The sequence below is a fragment of the Anolis carolinensis genome, chromosome X, assembly GCF_035594765.1.
Source record: "Anolis carolinensis isolate JA03-04 chromosome X, rAnoCar3.1.pri, whole genome shotgun sequence".
Lineage (NCBI taxonomy): Eukaryota > Metazoa > Chordata > Lepidosauria > Squamata > Dactyloidae > Anolis > Anolis carolinensis.
The window spans coordinates 5234827-5255744 of record NC_085847.1 but is presented as its reverse complement, the minus strand read 5'-3'; the positions used below and the strand labels follow the sequence as shown (position 1 = coordinate 5255744).

Sequence of the window (20918 nt, the reverse complement as noted above, 5' to 3'; positions counted from 1 at the left end):
GAGAAGTACAGTGTAATAGTTTGTAAACATTTTAAAAACAGAATGACAAGAGTTTTTTTTTTTAATTTATGTATCGTGTCAGAAGCAAATTATAATGTCTTGCTGAGGTGTTTGTGCGAGCATCTCTAGATCTTAGGAAGCTGTTTCTTGATTGGCATGCTCTATTCTGGCCACTTCACCGTCCACTATGTGACACCGAGTCCTTGATGGAGTACTTCCTCATTCCTTTCGGCACGCTGCTGGTGTCGTAAATTAGTTAAATTATACATATCATAATGATAATAATGTTATAATGTAATACAATATAATAATAATAATACACTATTGTAATTGTATATTTATATTACATGTAATATTAGTAATAATATTACTAATAGAAGCATGTGTCATGAATACTTTTCAAATTGCGGTAATATGTTAATAGTGTGTGTTGCGGGAACAGAACAGTGCTGAGATGGTAACAACTTGGAACATAAATGCTAGTTTTAAGACTTCTAGCTAATTTCACTGGGCCAGAAAACACTTTGTACAATTGTATTAATGTTACCCAATACTAGCAGACTACTATAGGTAGCCGAAATCGGTTGTGGATCAGGGGTCTACTCATCCTTCACGAAGAATCAAGAAAATAAATAAGAAAGTTTACTATGTCGTGAATACAACTACCCTTCATCATACTGTGAATGCAACAGTTTGTGACACTTGTGACACCGAGTCCTTGATGGAGTACTTCCTCATTCTTCCACACGCTGCTGGAAGGTTTTATGGAGTCGTAAACTAGTTATAATAATAATAATAATAATAATAATAATAATAATAATAATAATAATAATACACTATTATAATTGTATATTTATTTTACATGTAATATTACTAATAATATTACAATATAGTGTTATGGTACAATATAGTAATTTATAATGCTTATATTGTGCTATGTTAATAATATAATATATTGTATACACATCACTTGTAAGCCGCCCTGAGTCCCCTTTGAGGTGAGAAGGGTGGGATATAAATGTTGCTAATAAATACATAAATTAAATTAGCCTCCCTGCATAAAGCGGTACCTAAATTTCCTACTTGACGGATACAACTGTCTTGGGTGTATAGGTCAACAGTGAGCTAGACTATTAAATGGTCGGGAGCTTACTTGGACCCAGGCTGCATTCGAACTAATGATTTCGCAGTCAGTAATGATTTATTCCAACTCTGTCCCAATCTAATTCTAGCCGCAGTCGTAAAATAAAATATAAGTTTATCTGTGTTTTTATCTACGTGTGGATCTGTAATTCCCAATAAGAAAATTTCAGGTTTGAATTCAAGTTGTTTTTGTCGAATTTTCATCATTTTTTTTAATACACTTCGTACCAGATTTTTTTTACCTTTTTGCACTCCCACCACATGTGGATGAAAGTGCCAGTCTTCTTTCCACATTTCCAACACTTCTCATCCGTTTTTCCTTTATTATATAACTAGCTGTGCCCGGCCACGCGTTGCTGTGGCAAAGTGGTGGAGGTATTGGTTAAAAATTGTTGTGTAATTTTTATTTGACGTTATTTGTATTTTTTTAAATTAATTTTATTGTAAGTTATCTTTTTATTTATTATATTTTATTATTTTCTTGTATTATTTTTAGTTATTTTCTGTTATTAGAGTATTTTATTGTATTAATTTTTTTAGTGTTTTTAATTATTTTTTAGTGTTTTTTATTATTTTTTATTGGGTTGCTAGGAGACCAAGTTGGAGGAGCTTAGCCTTCTAACTGGCAGCAATTGGATAAAAGCAATTATTCCCCTCTCTCTCTAATTAGGACTTTATTTTTCTTTTCTTTTTGTTGTATCAACCTAGAGGCATGGATGATGGGTTGTGTTGTCAAATTTCGAGGTTGGGGGGCCTGTAGTTTTGTTGTTTTGTGGATCGCCGTGATGCCATCACTCTTTTATATATATAGATGCTAATTTCTTCGGAGTCAAGTCCCACATGTAGAACATTTTATACCAATTCTCCTTGATCTCCACTGAATATGAATACAGTAGAGTCTCACTTATCCAAGCTAAACGGGCCAGCAGAAGCTTGGATAAGCGAATATCTTGGATAATAAGGAGGGATTAAGGAAAAGCCCATTAAACATCAAATTACATTATGATTTTACAAATTAAGCACCAAACCTTCATGTTATACAACAAATTTGACAGAAAAAGTAGTTCAATGTTATGTTGCAATTACTGTATTTACAAATTTAGCACCAAAATATCACAATATATTGAAAACATTGACTACAAAAATGGCTTGGATTATCCAGAGGCTTGGATAAGTGAGGCTTGGATTAGTGAGACTCTACTGTACCTTAATTTCTTTATCCATAACTCCTCCCATTGACTCATGTTGATAGTATGTCCAACTATTCTGGCCCATTTGACCACCACGTCCTTGACTTGCTCTTCTTCTAAGTAATTGTATAATATTTTTATTAATTTTTTTGTAAAATTTTGTCCCAAAACGATTCTTGAATTTCAAATCCTTTCTTTTTATCTCCCTTGTAAGTCCAGGATTTTCAAGCTGGTTTAAAGAAGGTAAAAAAAAACCTTAATTAAGGAGAAAAAGTCAGATCGGGAAAAAATGGCCATGTTTAATTACTGCAGCTAGGAAGCATCGTTTAATGATATCCTTGAGGAGAGTCGCAGGGACGTCTCTGTAACTTGGCTCCCAGAATGGATGGTAATATTCCGGTGTCATTTGGGAAGCCGAGCGTTTGTAATATCCATGCTATGAATCAAGACACTGTGTGCTCTTATGACAAGTGACAGCCGTAATTTAGCCAAATTCCCCCCCTGCTGCTGATGATAAGGTGTCCAAATTAATTTTTATCACAAACCAAGGAAAGTACGGATGCTTCAGAGTGAAGGGCGCAATTTCAAGGCAGTATATTTCATGATGGTATGTTACAATTACACCCCAAAAAAATTGCAATTTCATGCGTTCTCAAGTTTTGAGCCAGAAACAACATATCTTGATTTCATGTAGGCCTTCGATAAGGCCCTCCAGGATCTTGCTAACAAACTAGTAAAATGTGGACTAAAATGGTCAACAGAAGAACAGATTAAAAATTGCCAAGTAAAGTGGACTGTGGCGCAGGCTGGAGAGCAGCTGCAATGAATCACTGCAATGAATCACTCTGGCCAGGAGGTCATGAGTTCGAGGCCCGCTCGGAGCCTGTGTTTGTCTTGTCTTTGTTCTATGTTAAAAGGCATTGAATGTTTGCCTATATGTGTCATGTGATCCGTCCTGAGTCCCCTTTGGGGTGGGAAAGAAGGGCGGAATATAAATGCTGTAAATAAATAAATAAAAATAAATATTGGACACAGTGTAAATATTAATCAATGGGATGAAATCTGGAACAAAAAATTAAAATACACTGCAGCTACAGAGATTCAAGAAAACTGGTACAAGATGTTTTTAAGATGGTACCATACCCCTGTCAAATTAGCTAATTTTGGCAAACATACCGTATATACTCAAGTATAAGCCGACCCGAATATAAGCCGAGGCACCTAATTTAACCACAAAAAAACCTGGGAAAACATTGACTCCAGTATAAGCCGAGGGTGGTAAATTTCAGAAATAAAAATAGATACCAATAAAATTACATTACCGTATATACTCGAGTATAAGCCAACCCAAATATAAGCCGAGGCACCTAATATTACCACAAAAAAACTTGGAAAAGATTGACTCCAGTATAAGCCGAGGGTGGTAAATTTCAGAAATAAAAATAGATACCAATAAAATTACATTACCATATATACTTGAGTATAAGCCGACCCGAATATAAGCCGAGGCACCTAATATTACCACACAAAAAAACTGGGAAAACATTGACTCCAGTATAAGCTGAGGGTGGTAAATTTCAGAAATAAAAATAGATACCAATAAAATTACATTAATTGAGGCATCAGTAGGTTACATGTTTTTGAATATTTATATCAAGCTCAAATTTAAGATAAGACTGTCCAACCTTGATTAAATCATTATTCTCATCTTCTTCAATGTAAATTTGCTTATGTATCCTTTTAATAATAATAGAGTAAAATAATACATGTAATAATAATAATAATAACAAATACAGGAAAATAATACATGTAATAATAAGTAGAGTAAAATAGTAAATGTAATAATAATAATAAGATCAGAGTGAAATAATGAATGTACAGTAGATTCTCGCTTATCCAACATAAACGGGCCGGCAGAATGTTGGGGTTCAAATTTGCATGGCAGGGTGAGCGCCCATTGTTAGCCTCAGCTTCTGCCAACCTAGCTGTTCAAAAACATGCAAACGTGAGTAGATCAATAGGTACTGCTCCGGCGGGAAAGTAACAGCACTCCATGCAGACATGCCAGTGGCCACATGACCTTGGAAATAATTGTGTGGCTTCCCATTGTCCTCTCGGGGGTTTAAAAGTCTTTATGATTACCATTGCCCATTGTCTTTTCTGGTTTAACAGTCTTGATATTTTAAAATATTTTCATACGTCGGATAAGTCTATTGTTAGTGTATATCCATCCTTTCGAATGAAATCTCTAAAGCCCAACCAGTCTGTTTGTTTTCCTTTACATCTCTTAGTTTTTGAGTCAGATTGTCCATTTGGATTATGTCGAATAATTGTATAATCCAATCATCGATGGTAGGTACGTTTTTTTGTTTCCAAACTTTGGCTAGAACCTGTCCCTATTAAAAAGAGCAGATTTTTGTTCAGTTTCACATTTGATAAGCCCAGCAGATATGTTTCAGGTAGTAGAGGGAATTTTTTTTGTATTTTTTTTTTGTGTTGCTTTGTGTATATTATTCCAATATTCTTTCATTTTTTTACATTTCCACCATTGGTGGGAGAAGGTTCCTAATTCCTTATTGCACTTCCAGCATTTGTTCGAAATACTGTATATACTCGAGTATAAGCCTAGTTTTTCAACCCTTTTTTTAAGACTGAAAAATCCCCCCTCGGCTTATACACGGGTCAGGGTCCTGTTTGGCTTATATTTGGGTCAGCTTATACTCGAGAATATATGGTACATTTATTATTTTTCTCTATTATGATTGGTATTATTACATTTATTATTTTTCTCTATTATTGTTGCTACTATTACATTTATTTTACTCCATTTTATTATTATTATAAGCGAATATGTTGGATAATAAGGAGGGATTAAGGAAAAGCCTATTAAACATCAAATAAGGTTATGATTTTACAAATTAAGCACCAAAACATCATGTTATACAACAGATTTGACAGAAAAAGTAGTTCAATACGCAGTAATGCTATGTAGTAATTACTGTATTTACGAATTTGGCACCAAAATATCACGATATATTGAAAACATTGACTACAAAAATGCATTGGATAATCCAGAACGTTGGATAGGCGAGTGTTGGATAAGTGAGACTCTATGTATCGTGATATTTTGGTGCTAAATTAATAAATACAGTAATTACTACATAGCATTACTGTGTAATGAACTACTTTTTCTGACAAATTTGTTGTCTAACATGATGTTTTGGTGCTTCATTTGTAAAATCATAACCTAATTTGATGTTTAATAGGCTTTTCCTTAATGCCTCCTTATTATCCAACATATTCGCTTATCCAACATTCTGCCGGCCCGTTTATGCTGGATAAGTGAGACTCTACTGTAATAATAATAATAATAATAATAATAATAATAATAATAATAATAATAATAAGTTTATTTATTATTAAGGGGACTTGGGGCAGCTCAGAAATAATATTGGATAAAAACAGTGACAGTAAACAATACCTCAGTAAACAAAAACATACACCAATTATAAAATTTAAACATTAACCTATGAAAATGAAAACACACTTAATAAACAAGGAATTAAAAACAGTGAAGTTGAGTAATAGACTAGCTAAAGTGCACTTTGTTATAAGTTGTAAACTCAAGTTAACAGAGAAAGTGCTACAAATTTATGGGAGGTTGATTTGGGATGGGAAAGAGCCTAAGTAATATCAAGTTAACCAGGAGAAGTGGTGCATAGGAACTTTTTGGTGCATAGAAAGTTGCCGGAGGAGGAAAAAAGCTCTGGATGAAACAATAATAAATAAAAGCATTGGAGAATAGGCTGTACGGAGACAATGGATTTTGCCTGTCTTTATATGTGACCGGAGAAAAAGTGCAACCACTGGTAAAGTGCACCAACAAGTTCCCACCCTGCGTGTGGTTTCCCAAAACTTTTTGACCCAACCCATTAAAGATGAACTCCTTCCAACCCAAAGTCTTAAGTCCAGAAGGATTCCATCTTTAACCAACGCATTAAGAAGTTGTTTAGTAATTTCATAAACTCTTCTTTTCAAAAAGTCTCCCCAGTACATTCTTAGAAAAAAAATAGGACGGGAAATTAGCTCTGGGAGAATGTATTATTTTGCTTCCATTCCGCAGTGCTTTTTAGTCTTTGCGGAGGCTTTCTCGTGCATTAAAATGCACTCCCCAGAGGTATGTTTTTTTTTTACCCAACAACCGCTACAAAATGCATGCCTTGGAACGTTTTAAAAGGTATATTTAATGGCAATTATTCCTTTAGATAGGCTCCAATAGTGAGAGGGGTGTGAAAGGCTGACAATTTCCCCCTACAATCTTCGCTAATGTACTGGGCTGGCCTCAGAATTGCTTTAGTTTGAGAAATAAACAAGAGATGTTGTTTGCGACGTTTGGAGCCTGGTTTCCCGTAGCTTTTTTAAAAAAAAGATTGTTAAGGAATGAATTGTTAAGTATATTGGAAGCACGTTTGTTTATTTATGTGCTAATTTATTTTGTTTATAAAAGGTTCCATAAGTTGCAAGAACAGAACTGGGAGAAGTCTTAAAACGGACACGTACCCACTAATGGAATAATAACAATGTATTAGATATAATTAAACATTGTATTATGTACAATAAATGAATATAAATGTCAGATAAGGAGCCAAAGCTAATAGGACCGGGCTGTGGCGCAGCTGGTTAGTAGCCACCTGCAATAAATCACTACTAACCGAGAGGTTGTAAGTTCGAATCCAGCCTGGGTCGGAGTGAACTCCCGACCATTTAATAGTCTCGCTCGCTGTTAACCTAAGCAGCCCAAAAGACAGTTGTATCTGTCGAGTAGGAAATTTAGGTACCGCTTTATGTGGGGAGGCTAATTGAATCATAGAATCATAGAATCATAGAATAGTAGAGTTGGAAGAGACCTCAAGGGCCATCTAGTCCAACCCCCCGCTAAGAAGCAGGAAATCGCATTCAAAGCACCCCCGACAGATGGCCATCCAGCCTCTGCTTAAAAGCCTCCAAAGAAGGAGCCTCCACCACGGCCCGGGGGAGAGAGTTCCACTGCCGAACAGCCCTCACAGTGAGGAAGTTCTTCCTGATGTTCAGGTGGAATCTCCTTTCCTGTAGTTTGAAGCCATTGTTCCGTGTCCTAGTCTGCAGGGCAGCAGAAAATAAGCTTGCTCCCTCCTCCCTATGACTTCCCCTCACATATTTGTACATGGCTATCATGTCTATCATGAACTAATTTACGACACCACAAAACTTTCCAGCAGCGTGTGGAAGAATGAGGAAGTACTCCATCAAGGACTCGGTGTCACAAGTGTCACAATCAAACTGTTATTTATTTAGTTATTTATTTATTTATTTACTGCATTTATATCCCGCTCTTCTCACCCCCAGAGGGGACTCAGAGCGGCTTACAAATCAAATGAACATACAATATATTATTAGCATAGCACAATATAAGCATTAAATTACTATATTGTACTATATCGTTATATGGTGATATTATTAGTAATATTACATTTAATATATAATATAAATAATATATTATAATATAATATATATAATATAATATGTTGCATTCACAGTATGATGAATAGTAGTTGCATTCACAATATAGTAAGCAAGCACGACAACAAGCCTCCTGACTGCTGCTTCTCCTCCTCCTCCCCCTGGAAGTGGCGGTGCCTTGGTGTCTTCGTTTTGAGGCCTGTTCCTGGGTTTATTTAGGTCCTGATTCAGAAAATGGCATTGGATAGACTACATCAGCTCTAGATTATTAAATATGGTTTTCTGTGAGTGAGCAGACGGTGACTACTGGGTGGCATATGTTCTGTATCAGAAACTAGAGCTGATGTGGTCTAGCCAATGCAGTTTTCTGAATCAGCACCCCAAACAGCCAAACCAAATGTAAAGTTGATCAAAAACTGATTCGTAACCCTTTTGGTACTAATGTTGGAGAGTGGTCCCTGGCCAAAGTAGTCCCTGGTCAAAAAAAGAGATCAGATTAGTCTGGCATGATTTGTTTTTGGTAAATCCGTGTTGACTATTAGCAATGACCGCATTTGTTTCTAAGTGTTTGCAGACCACTTCCTTAATGATCTTTTCCAGAATCTTGCCTGGTATTGACGTGAGGCTGACCGGACGGTAATTGTTTGGGTTGTTCTTTTTTCTCTTCTTGAAGATAGATAGGGACCACATTCGCCCTCCTCCAATCTGCTGAGACTTCTCCCGTTCTCCAAGAACTCTCGAAGATAATTGCCAGTGGTTCCGAAATAACTTCCGCTAGTTCCTTGGGTGTAATTGATCCGGCCCTGGAGACTTGAATTCATTTAGAGCAGCCAGGTATTCCTGGACAACTTGTTTTCCTATTTGGGGTTGGATTTTCCCCCAGTCCTTCATCCACTCCATGTTGCTGAGGTCGAGGCTGGCTTTCTTTTTGTGAGAAGACTGAGGCAAAGAAGGCATTAAGTAGTTCTGCCTTTTCCCTGTCCCGTCAGAATTTCCTCATCGTCTCCTCGCAGAGGTCCAAAGTGGTTCTTGGTCAAAAAAAGGTTGGGAACCACTGCATTAGAGCTTCTAGGAGTTGAGGACCAACATACCAGCAGTTGATCATCATTGCCATATCCAGTTTTGTTGCCACCTCCCTGCTTCATTTTGCCTAATGCCAGGACCGAATGTTCTCCCCTTTCTCCTATTCCCTTGCCATGCTTCTTTGTGAAATCCCAGATATATGTTTACAGATGAAAACAAAAGAGAACGGCCTTCCTTCAACCCCACTCGAGGCGACCTTGAGTTTCAGGACACAAAGATCACGATCCCAACAAGCAGGCAACCCTGCTGCGTTCTCTCTCTGTGCTTGTTTTGCATCTCCACGGCAAGGAAAGATTAAACTGTTTTGTGCCATGTGAACTGCCAAGTGATGCGACTCGTAATAAGAACAAGATTGGGACCATACTTATTTGAAAAATCACTCAATAACATGTTGCTAAGCAATACTAGATTTGTCCTGAAAGACTCTAGAGATAAATACTCTTTGAAACTGGGAAACAGCAGGTGGAGGTGGGAGTGTGATTTTTGTAATTTTTTTTATGTGAAGGGTTCACATTTTAATAAGCTGTTCCCAATGTAATTATGACAATTTCAAGAGCAATTGAGTTAGACAGAAGTAGAAAGACTTCCCTCAAAGAGAGGGATGGTTTTTTTATAAACCGTTTTCATTGAATACACAGTAAACACATCTGTGAATAAACAATCCATATGCTACCAATATAAACACATCAAATGCACTGAAACAAGACTGATATTCTTCAAACGCCACCAGCTTAAGCTTCTCACTTCTCATCGTAATATTCACTGGAGATACCTAAATTAATTTTGGCATAAAATGAGCCCATCTATATATATAAAAGAGTGATGGCATCAGGGCACCAGACGAAACAACAAAACTACACCCCCCCCCCCAACCTTGAAATTTGACAACACAACCCATCATTCACAGCTCTAGGTTGATACAACAAAAAGAAAAGAAAAATAAAGTCCTAATTACAGGGAAAGGAATAATAGTTTTTATCCAATTGCTAAGCTCTGCCCACTTGGTCTCCTACCAACCTACTCAGCCCAGGGGACAGGCACAGTTAGGCCTCACTTAGGCCTCTTCCACAGATTATCAGATTTTAACTGGATTATATGGCAGTGTAGACTCAAGGCCCTTCCACACAGATATATAACCCATCTTATATTATCTGCTTTGAACTGGATTATCTTGACTCCACACTGCCATATAATCCACTTCAGTGTGCATACTAAACATAAAGACAACCACACAACAGACATTCAATACCACCACTACCTCAACAATTTCTCACCAACACCACCAGACAACGCCACAGCAACGCGTGGCCAGGCACAGTTAGTCTATAGTGTATCAACCTAGAGGCATGGGTGAGGGGTTGTGATGTCAATTTTCGAGGTTGTGGGGTGTTTACTTTTGTTGTTTTCTCCGCTGCCCTGATGCCATCACTCTTTTATATATATAGATTGTCTGGGCTCGTCCAAGGCGGAGTGAGCTGTCAGAGCGGAGAGCCTGGGGCGCTGTCCTTGGTGCTGAAGAGGGAACCAAACCCAATGGCCAGTGTTGCACACTGGAGGGGAAAGAGAGAGAGGAAGCAACAGGGGAGCGGAGCCTTCAAGTGGGACCTTCGGAAGCGTCTGCCTGTCTCCCTCCCTCCCCGAGGCTGCGGCGCCGGAGGCCCCGCCCCTTTGGCCCCTCGCTCCGCCCCTTTCCTCCCCTGGCTCCTCCCCCTCCCCTGACGCTGAGGCGAAGCAGGGCTCAAAGGAGAAGCAGCGCCGGCCTCGTCTCGCTTCTCCTCAGAGCTCCGCCGCCTCTCCTCGCAGGAGACCGGGAAGGAAGGAATGTCCCCGCCGGAGATGCTCCTGCTCCTCGCCTTTGCCTCCATGACGCCCAGGAGCCACGCGGCCCCCGCCGACGACGACGACGCCTCCTCAGGAGCCGTGAGTGCCTGCCCTCGCTGCTTGAGTCGAAACCGAGCCTGTCTTCACCGCCATTGCTCCACTTCGGTCCGAAATTTTACCTCAGAGGGGGGCCCAGGCCACTTTCTCCTCAGGGCGGGAAAGGCGACCCAAGTGGAGCCTCCTCAGCCACCCTTATTCCCACCACAAGCCCTTTGGGTCCAAACCCAGTCCTCACAGGGAGAGAAAGTGAGGGGGATTCTTCCCAAAGAAACACCACAGGGATCTTCTTCACCCTGGGCTAGCCAAAGCTTCTGTGCCTGTGTGCATTCCATAATGGTTTTGCTAGGTTTTCATGTTCTCATTTGTACTGTGTTTGAATTGTACATCACAACTGATGTTTTTAGGGCTTGTCCCCATATAAGCCGCCCCAAGTCCCTTCATCAATAATAATAATAATAACAATAATTATTGGGAGCCCCAGTGGCAAAGTGCGTTAAAGAGCTGAGCTGCTGAACTTGCAAAGATACAGAATGGGGGACGATTCCTGGCTCAACAGCAGGACGTGTGAAAAAGACCTTGGAGTCCTTGTGGACAACAAGTTAAACATGAGCCAACAATGTGATGCGGCGGCGAAAAAAGCCAATGGGATTTTGGCTTGCATCAATAGGGGTATATAACGGAGCCCCGGTGGCAATGTGTTAAAGCACTGACCTGGAGACCAAAAGGTCCCAGGTTCAAACCCTGGGGCTGCTGTTAGCCCCAGCTCCTGCCAACCTAGCAGTTTGAAAACATGCCAATGTGAGTAGATCAATAGGTACTGCTCCAGCGAGAAGGTAAAGGCGCTCCATGCAGTCATGACCTTGGAGGTGTCTACGGACAACGCTGGCTCTTCGGCTTAGAAATGGAGATGAGCACCAACCCCCAGAGTCGGTCACAACTGGACTTAATGTCAGGGGAAAACCTTTACCTTTACATTATTACAGTAGAGTCTCACTTATCCAACATAAACGGGCCAGCAGAATGTTGGATAAGCGAATATGTTGGATAATAAGGAGGCATTAAGGAAAAGCCTATTAAACATCAAATCAGGTTATGATTTTACAAATTAAGCACCAAAACATCAGGTTATACAACAAATTTGACAGAAAAAGTAATTCAATACGCAGTAATTACTGTATTTATGAATTTAGCACCAAAATATCAGGATATATTGAAAACATTGACTACAAAAATGCTTTGGATAATCCAGAATGTTGGATAAGTGAGACTCTACTGTATTATTATTATTATTATTATTATTATTATTATTATTATTATTTGAAACACAACAAGATGAGTCCACAGCAGACACTCTGTTGGCTGTTGAACTGGATCACACGTCAGACACTTCCTTATTATTATTATTATTATTATTATTATTATTATTATTATTATTATTTGAAACACAACAAGATGAGTCCACAGCAGACACTCTGCTGGCTGTTGAATTGAATCACACATCATAGAATCATAGAATAGTAGAGTTGCAAGAGATCTCATGGGCCATCCAGTCCAACCCCCTGCCAAGAAGCAGGAAATCGCATCCAAAGCACCCTCGACAGATGGCCATCCAGCCTAGAATCATAGAATCATAGAATAGTAGAGTTGGAAGAGACCCCATGGGCCATCCAGTCCAATCCCCTGCCAAGAAGCCTCTGCTTAAAAGCCTCCAAACAAGGAGCCTCCACCACTTCCCAAGTGTCTAGGACTGTGTGATGTATTGATGATGATGATGATGATTATTATTATATAGATGTGTATGTGTTGTCGAAGGCTTTCATGGCCGGAATCACTGGGTACTGCTGTAAGTTTTCCATGCTGTCTGGTTATGTCCCAGAAGCACTCTCTCCTGACGTTTCGCCCACATCTATGGCAGGCATCCTCGGAGGTTGTAGAGTCTGTTGGAAACAACGCAAGTGGGGTTTATTTATATACCTGTGGAATGATGTCCAGGGTGGGAGAAAGAACTCTTGTCTGTTGGAATCAAGTCTGGATGTTGACAATGTCTGGCCATGTTCCAGAAGCATTTTCTCCTGATGTTTCACCCACATCTATGACAGGCATCCTCAGAGGGTACGAGGTCTGTCAGAAACTTAGGCAAATAGGGTTTATATACCTGTGGAATGAGGTCCAGGTTGGGAGAAAGAACGCTTGTCTGTTTCAGGCAAGTGTGAATGTGTGCTTGATTAGCATTGAATAGCCTTGCTGATTCAAAGCCTGGCTGCTTCCTGCCTGAGGGGGGAATCTTGGGAGGTGTTAGCTGGCCCTGATTGATCCATGTTTGGAATTTCTCTGTTTTCAGAGTGTTGCTTTTTATTTACTGTCCTGATTTTAGAGTTTTTTAAAAAATACTAGTGGCCAGATTGTGATCATTTGCATGGTTTCCTCCTTTCTGTTGAAATTGTCCACATGCTTGTGGATTTCAGTGGCTCTATGTAGTCTGACATGGTGGTTGTGAGAGTGGTCCAGCATTTCTGTGTTCTCAGAATCAGGACAGTAAATAAAGAGCAACACTAAAAAGAATGGGAATTCCAGACAAGAAACTATCAGGGCCAGTGAACATTTTCCAACAGAGGATTCTCCCAGGCAGGAAGCAGCCAGGCTTTGAAGCTGCAAGGCTGTTCAATGCTAATCAAGGTGGCCAAAGGCAACATTCCCACTTGCCTCAAACAGACAAGAGTTCTTCCTCCTACCCTGGACTTTCCACAAGTATATAAACCCCACTTGCCTAGTTTCCAACAGACCTCACAACTTCTGAGGATGCCTGCCATAGATGTGGGCGAAATGTCAGGAGAGAGTGCTTCTGGAACATGGCCAGACAGCCCAGAAAACTCACAGCAACCCAGTGATTCTGGCTATGTAAGCCTTCAACAATATATATATAGAGAGCGTACCTGGAGTGTACCTGTTCCAATTTATATACAAATTCAGTTTAAAAATAAATCGATCCTGGTCATCATTTGAGGACTGCCTGTAACCCTTCTGTAACCCGTACGTATTGCACTGGCCAGCCCATACCATCCATTAAAAAAAAAATTAAAGACAAGGAAAGCTCTTCCATTGCGGAAGTCTGAAATCTAGGTCAAAAACCTTGGGGTAAATATCACAACAGCAAAGTGGTGAGATCTTGAAATTGCGCAATTCCTGACAAATATATATATTTTAAAAATCATGCAAGAGGATTGCTGGCGAGTAACAACATATTGGAGACCACCCAGTCTTCAAAGTTGCTCAAATGATCCAAAACAAGGTGGATCTGACAAATCCCGTCTCACGGGACGTTCAAGCGCCGTCAGCCGTTTCTGCGTAAATCAGGGGGTTCTTAACGTGATTCATCCCTGACTCCATAAACCTCAATTTCTACACACTTTTGAAACCATTTACAGACTATAGTCCCACGGGGGACCAGCGGAAGTAGTTTTGCGGAAGTAGTTATGACGGGCTCTGTCTATAAACTGTTTCAGAGGTATGTAGAAACTGGAGGAACCCTACGTCTGATGAGGTCCCAAGTCTTTGTGTGGCTCTCAGTAATGGCTTGATGTCCTGTGAACACACAAGGAGAGGTGTGTAGATCTGCAATCCTGACTGTAGGGTGTCTTGAATTGTCGGAGAGAAGATATCCCTGCAGGAGAGATATACAAGATATAGATGGACTTGCTATTTGCTGGGGTAGCTCTTGTCTAACCAAGCAAGGCTTGAGTAGTGGATGCATTGTAGCTGGTCTACTGTTGATTCACACCCAACAGTTGCTGTACCACTTGGGACAAAATAGCTCTGGTCTTCTGTATGGAAATCTGTCAGAACCGTGTGGACAACTCAGTCAGCGATTGATTGACTGGCTGGCTGGGTGCTACTTAGTCAACAGTAAGAGGGCCATTTTTTAAATCAATTTCCCGAAATGCGTCAACTCTTTTGTGCTAAGATTCAGCAGAGACGAGGCGGTGGCGATGCTTGCTGTGGACAAGTCCCAACAAATTCAATACTGCTGTACTTTTGCATTGGCCTCATCTACATCAGCCTCCAATTGTGCAGTGTGCAATGACACAAACCATTTTCATATGTGTCTTATTCTGAAGTGGAGAGCCTTTGTTGTTGGGCTGGTCCTCCCATCAGCAAGGGCGATGCAGTTGTTTCGAGGCTAACTTAAACTTGGCCCTTCAGATACTGGATTCCAATTCCCATCAGCCATGCCCGGCATTGAGAATTGTAGTTCTAAACTTCATAAAGACCATAGATCCCGTTCTAACTAGTGCAATATGTATCTCTGAAGGGCAGAGGGAGGGAATAGAAAATACGAGCACATTACCCTTGTGGGCTAGTTAAAGGCAAAGGGTTTCATTTGACATTAAGTCTAGTCAAGTCCGACTCTGGGGGTTGGTGCTCATCTCCATTTCTAAGCCGAAGAACCGGCGTTGTCCGTAGACACCTCCTAGGTCATGTGGCTAGCATGACTGCATGGAGCGCCGTTACCTTTCCACCGTAGCGGTACCTATTGATCTACTCACATTGGCATGTTTTCAAACTGCTAGGTTGTCAGGAGCTGGGGCTAACGATGGGAGCTCACTTTGCTCCGCGGATTCGAACCGCCGACCTTCTGGTCAGCAAATTCTGCAGCTTAGCAGTTTAGCCCGCTGGGCCATCGCGGCCCATTTTAAACGGTAACCGGAAAATATATCTCACCACCACTATATAATTGGTTCAAGGTTATTGATTCATTCTAGATAAATGGTGTAAGGGGGGAGCTATGACCTATTAAAAGGTGAATCACAGGTCTTAGAGAGTTCAACAATTCCCTTTTTTGGGCTGCTATTTTTTGTAGGATCCCAACGGTTGGAAAAATGACATTTGGAGTCTATTCTTAACCCTCCCCTGCCATATGTATACTTACATTACTGTTAGGAGCTGTGCTCATTTGCCCAGCAGTTAGAATAAATAAATAAGTAATGCAATTATCCGTTCACACTTCCTAAGGTTAGGGGCACAGGACCCTCTATGAAAGTGGAAAAATCATAGGAAAATCCACCATTTTTGCACTTATCTTGGAATCTCTAGGCCTTCTCGTGCGACTGATTTACTTCCGCCAAATTTAACCATAGAATTCAACTTGGGAAGCTATGGATTCCTAGAGAAGTGTTGCCTCTATGAATTTCTTGGTTCTTCGAGGAACTTGATGAGCAACTTCTGGCAGAAGTTGGCCATAAAGTCACATTGGAGGACCTAGCAATTCCTAGAGAGAAGATATTAAGTACATGTTCTGGATTTTATGAATTAGTCTCCTGTTTTAATATTGTATGTTTTTGTATGCTTTTTGCTGATTTTAACGATTGTTTTATTGCTATTGATGTTTTACTGGTATAATTGTTTTATAGTCGTGCTATTGATATTGATTGTCTTATCGGGCTAGGCCCCATGTAAGCCGCCCTGAGTCCCTTCGGGGAGATGGGGCGGGGTATAAAAATAGTTATTATTATTATTATTATTATTATTATTATTATTATTATTATTATTATTATTATTACATCCATGAATAATTCAATCTGCAAAAGGAGGGCCAACTGTACAAGTAGCCTTCTTTTTTGGTCATCAAATCAGAATCACAGAGCTGAAGGGACCGCAAGGGTCATCCAGTCCGAACTCCTGCCTTGCAGGAAAAGCACAGTCAAAGCAACCCCAACAGCCTCTGTTTAAAAACCTCCCAAGAAGGAGATTCCACCAGACTCCAAGGCAGCAGCATATTCCGTACGTCAAACGTCTCTTACCATCAGGACGTTCTTCCTAATGTTTAGGTGGAATCTCTTTCCCTGCAGTTTGAATCCATGGCTCCATTGCGTTGTAGTCTCCGGAGCAGCAGAAAACAAGCTTAGTCCCTCTTCACTGGGACCTCCTTTCAAATATTTAAACATGACCATCATGTCCCCTCTCAACCTTTCAGTTCTGTACCTTTGTTCCTGTTGCTTTGTACTTTCAAAAACTTGTTGATCTTCTTTCCAGGTGGGTAGCTGTTCCACTCTGAGCAGCTTGAAATGTGCTTGACTTTCCTCACTTCTGCTAACCTGTTTCTAAAGAAAATACCTTTACAAAGAGGGCCATGTTGTATATACTCAGATGTAACTTAGACACGGGTCAGTGCAGTATCCCTGTCCGCTGCAGCACCACGTCTGGCCTTTTGTAATGCCTGTTTGGGGGGAAAATGGCAGTGGTTGCTCTGTTGCAGCTCCCCGGTCACGGCAGAAAGAGCAGGGGTGCGTGTGCTCCTTTCAGGCTTCCTTCACATGGGTTAAGCTCCGTGCATCTGAGAGCTAAATCCGGGATGGGAGATATTGAAGGAAGCAACAGCCTGCCTTGTTCTCACTGGTTGTTCCCAAATTGAACAGATAGGGTGATAGATGGCAGCCTTGCCTGACCCTCTTGCTAATTAGAAACCATTCTGTTTCAACAGTAACGTCTATGATTGTTGTCCTGAGTACATGTTATGCATCAGGACAATCAAACGTGTGTCATAGCCATTCCTTAAGAACATTCCATAGTTTTTCATGAACTATGCAGTCAAAGACTTTGCTGCAATTTCTAAAGCACAGGTTGACTTCCCTTTGGGATTTTGTGGTGCATTCCATTATCCAATGTACGTATGTTTGCAATGTGATTCCCGGACCCAGCTTGAACATCTTCGTTTCCCGAACTCATCTTGAACATCTGGCATTTGTTGCTCCATATATAGCAAAGTTATTTACTGTAGCGTTTGGAACATGACTTTGCTTGCATGGGAAATTAATCCAATCGTCCTGTGGTTATTGCAATCATTTGTGTATTCTTTTGGGGGGATTGGAATATATATCGAGAGTTTCCAATCTTTGGACCAGTGTTTTCCTTATTTGGTGACGTATTTGAGTTAGAACTAGAGTAGATTCTGTCTGAAGCAGTTATATTAGTATGCCATCTGTTCTAGTGGTTTATTTTTCTCAGATGCTCTAAGTACAGCTTTGTAAAATTGTAGGTTCATCTTCATATGGTTCTTCTCCCAGTGAACCTTTCCTCCTTTCATCTTTTTCATAGAATAATAGAATATAGAGGTGGAAGAGACCTCATGGGTCATCCAGTCCAACCCCCATATAGCTATTTCATGGATTACTTCCACTGTCATTTTATTTAATCTTGGTTTTGTATTGTGTTCCCTTGCTGGTGGTAGAGCATCTCCACCCTTGGTTTAAATTTCTTTTTGATTTCTCAGATCTTTTGGAAGAGGCCTCTTGTTTTTTGTTTTTTTGTTTTTTTTGTTCACTTCAATTTCTGTGCCATAATGATTATAGTGGGTTGCTTTATCTCTTTGGCTTTAATCTAATTTTTGATATTAATAGTTCATGATCTGTGCCACAGTCTACTCCTAACCTTGTTTTTGGTGCTAGAACAGAGCTCCTCCATTTTCTGCTTCCCATGAGGTAGCCTATCTGATTTCTGTGATGGCCATCTGGTGATGTTCGTGTATACAGTCACCCCTTTGGTTATTTGAAGGATGTGTACAGGCTGCAAAATCCTGACAGTCACTCTCCGGCTTCATTCCTTGACCCTAGACCAAATTTCCCTACAATCGTTGACTCTGCCCTGCTTCCTCCGATTGCATTCCAATTGCCTGTGTTTAATAAGAAATCACATTTTGGTGTGTGATCCAATTTCTTCCAGAAGCTTTCCATTTCTTCTTTTGCCTTTGCGGTTGGTGCATACAGTTGTGTTATATAGTTATATTGATGGTTTTTACTTGGGATGTTATTGAAATGATCCGATCAGACTTTGAATTCTATCCTTTGACTGCATTTGCTACATTTCTCCTCACTCTGAATGCTATTCCGTGTCTTCTTATATTTTCATTTCCTAAGTAATTTCCTGAGTAGGTGTAATTTTCTGACTCAAAATGACCCATTTCTGACCATTTTATCTTGCTTAGTCCAAGCATTGCAATGTTCATTCATTCAGTTCATTTCTTTTTTTGCTATATCTAGCTTTCCTTGATTCACGTGTCTCATATTGCATGTTCCTATAGTATGTTATTTGCAGCTTCTAACTTTCCGTTCACCTCTGAGAACATCAACAATCTTTCGGCTTGAGTTTTGTTGTTTTATTGGCCACAGCACTCCCCATAAATGTCCCCTTTTGTGCTCTATTAGCTTGTTGTGTGTTTTGGGAAATGGAAATCTCCATAACCTTTTGGAGATTTTATGATCTTTGGAAAGGCATGACCTTGTCAAAAGTCACAACCTTTTTGAGAGTTATGCCATAAACCTTTTGGGGAAAATGGCATTCACCAGCATTCATGCAAGGCAATTAGGTTTCTCAGCTGTTAAATTGATATCCTAAACGTGTCTTTGAACTGCTAGGGACAAAAACATGCCAATGCACAAAAAACATATATAGCAGAGTTTCAGAAATGTTCTTTTAGATGCCCAAAAACATCTACTCTCCCTTAAAATATATTTGCCTTTAAATCATGCTCTCAAGAGACAAAAATAAGTAGATGTCTTAAAAAGTAATATAGTTGGTTTACTCACAAACTTCATGTGTTCAGCATACAGGTACTTTTCTTATCAATCCAGTTACAAGTAGATTTGAAGTAATTTCTCTGTGTGGGTAACACAGGGCTTCTTATAATCAACAGTCCATAGTCCAAAGCATCTCTCTGTTCTGAGAGTCTAATAGAGTTGCTGTCTAGTTTGAAAGTCCAGCGGAGTCTAATGAATTCTGTACAGCATTCTGTTCCTACAGACTTCTAAAAGCATACAGTTCCTACTGAAATCTAAAGCAAAACTTTTCTAAAATGGAGTCTGAGTTCTGAACCAACGTGGACCTGATCATAAGGTCTGCAACCCCTTCCCACAACAAAGAGTTACGGTAAAATTGCATACGATACGCACATATACAATACAGTAAGCAATTATATACATAACAAATAACTAGTGGAGGCTTGAAAAGGTTGCTATTTCCAACAGTGTGCACCCTGGCACTGACTCTTGTTTCATTTTAGAATGCCTCATCATAGAGTTTTTGAGGTAAGTTGGAAATAAATTCCATTGTGTCGCATGAGACTTACTCCTTATGAATATTCATAGGGTGACCAAAAATAAGTAAGCTTCATTTTAAATAGAGTCTAACTTTTGTGCACAATCCTGGTACAGAGTACTTGTCTGTTTGGTTCATTCTGTCGGTAGGATGCAAGAACATATTCTTCGAGGGTTGTTAGGTTTGAAATATGCTGCCTAGAAAGGAATTAAAATATTGAATGCTATATTTTTAAGATGAATGTTTTTATTGTGTTGTTTTTCTTTATGTTTTAATTTAGTTTTAAAATATGGAAAATGTCATTTATATCCCCCCTTTTTCATGTTTGTATTAAAGAAACAAGAACAAATAGATTACAAAGACAAACATAGGCAATATCGATAGGGAAATAACAGATCATTTTGTTCTATTTGTGTCAGCTAAAAATGGAACGCAAAGGCATTTCGTTCGTGCTCAATTCATGTGCTCTGCTTTCTGATTCGTTGGAGGGGAGAGTCAAGATGTAAGGCATCCTTCCAAAAAACTAGTTTACCACTCAGTAGTTGATGTTGCTGCAAGTGGAATTAAAGTGATGTTTTCAAAACCCGAGTTTCATTTTTGTCAGTAGCCTTGAGTACCGGCTGAGACCAAAAAGTAGGATATCAAATGTAATTAAAAAAAAAGGGCCATTCAGTATGAGATTTGTTTGCCTGTGGAAATGGTTGCAAATATTTGCCTGGCATCAAAAATCCAGGGCCTTCGATTACCTTGCCTTATTTACATTTTATTAAAATTTAGATTTTTCGTATTGGAAACAGGAGAGGGATAAAACTGCAAATGCTTTCACAGAACCAATCCAAGTGTGTCCACAAGAAAAGAACTGTTTCTTCATATCTCTTCTGTGCTTTCAAAATCCAATTCTGTTTGCACTTCCTTGGCACTGAACACATTGGGCCTTATTTTTCTGAGCCAACATGTGTAAGTGGCATGCAGTAGTTAGTTTTTATACGAGTGTACCTGCGAACAAATTCCATTAAACGTGTACCTTGCAGACTA

At 39.8% G+C, this 20918-nt stretch overlaps 1 protein-coding gene and 1 non-coding gene across 2 annotated transcripts in view; both read left to right on the top strand.

Moving 5' to 3' along the window:
• Positions 1-10616: 10616 nt before the first annotated feature.
• mmp17 (matrix metallopeptidase 17) overlaps positions 10617-20918 on the top strand; it is a 47582-nt gene continuing 37280 nt past the window's right edge. The window contains exon 1 of the mRNA XM_062958584.1: positions 10617-10835. Within this exon, the coding sequence (XP_062814654.1) occupies positions 10737-10835 (99 nt within the window). The 5' untranslated portion in view covers positions 10617-10736. The remainder of the gene's footprint in view (positions 10836-20918) is intronic.
• On the top strand, positions 10636-10712 carry mir5439 (microRNA mir-5439). The gene has a single exon (NR_130039.1). It is a non-coding gene; the product is annotated as a microRNA mir-5439 (primary transcript).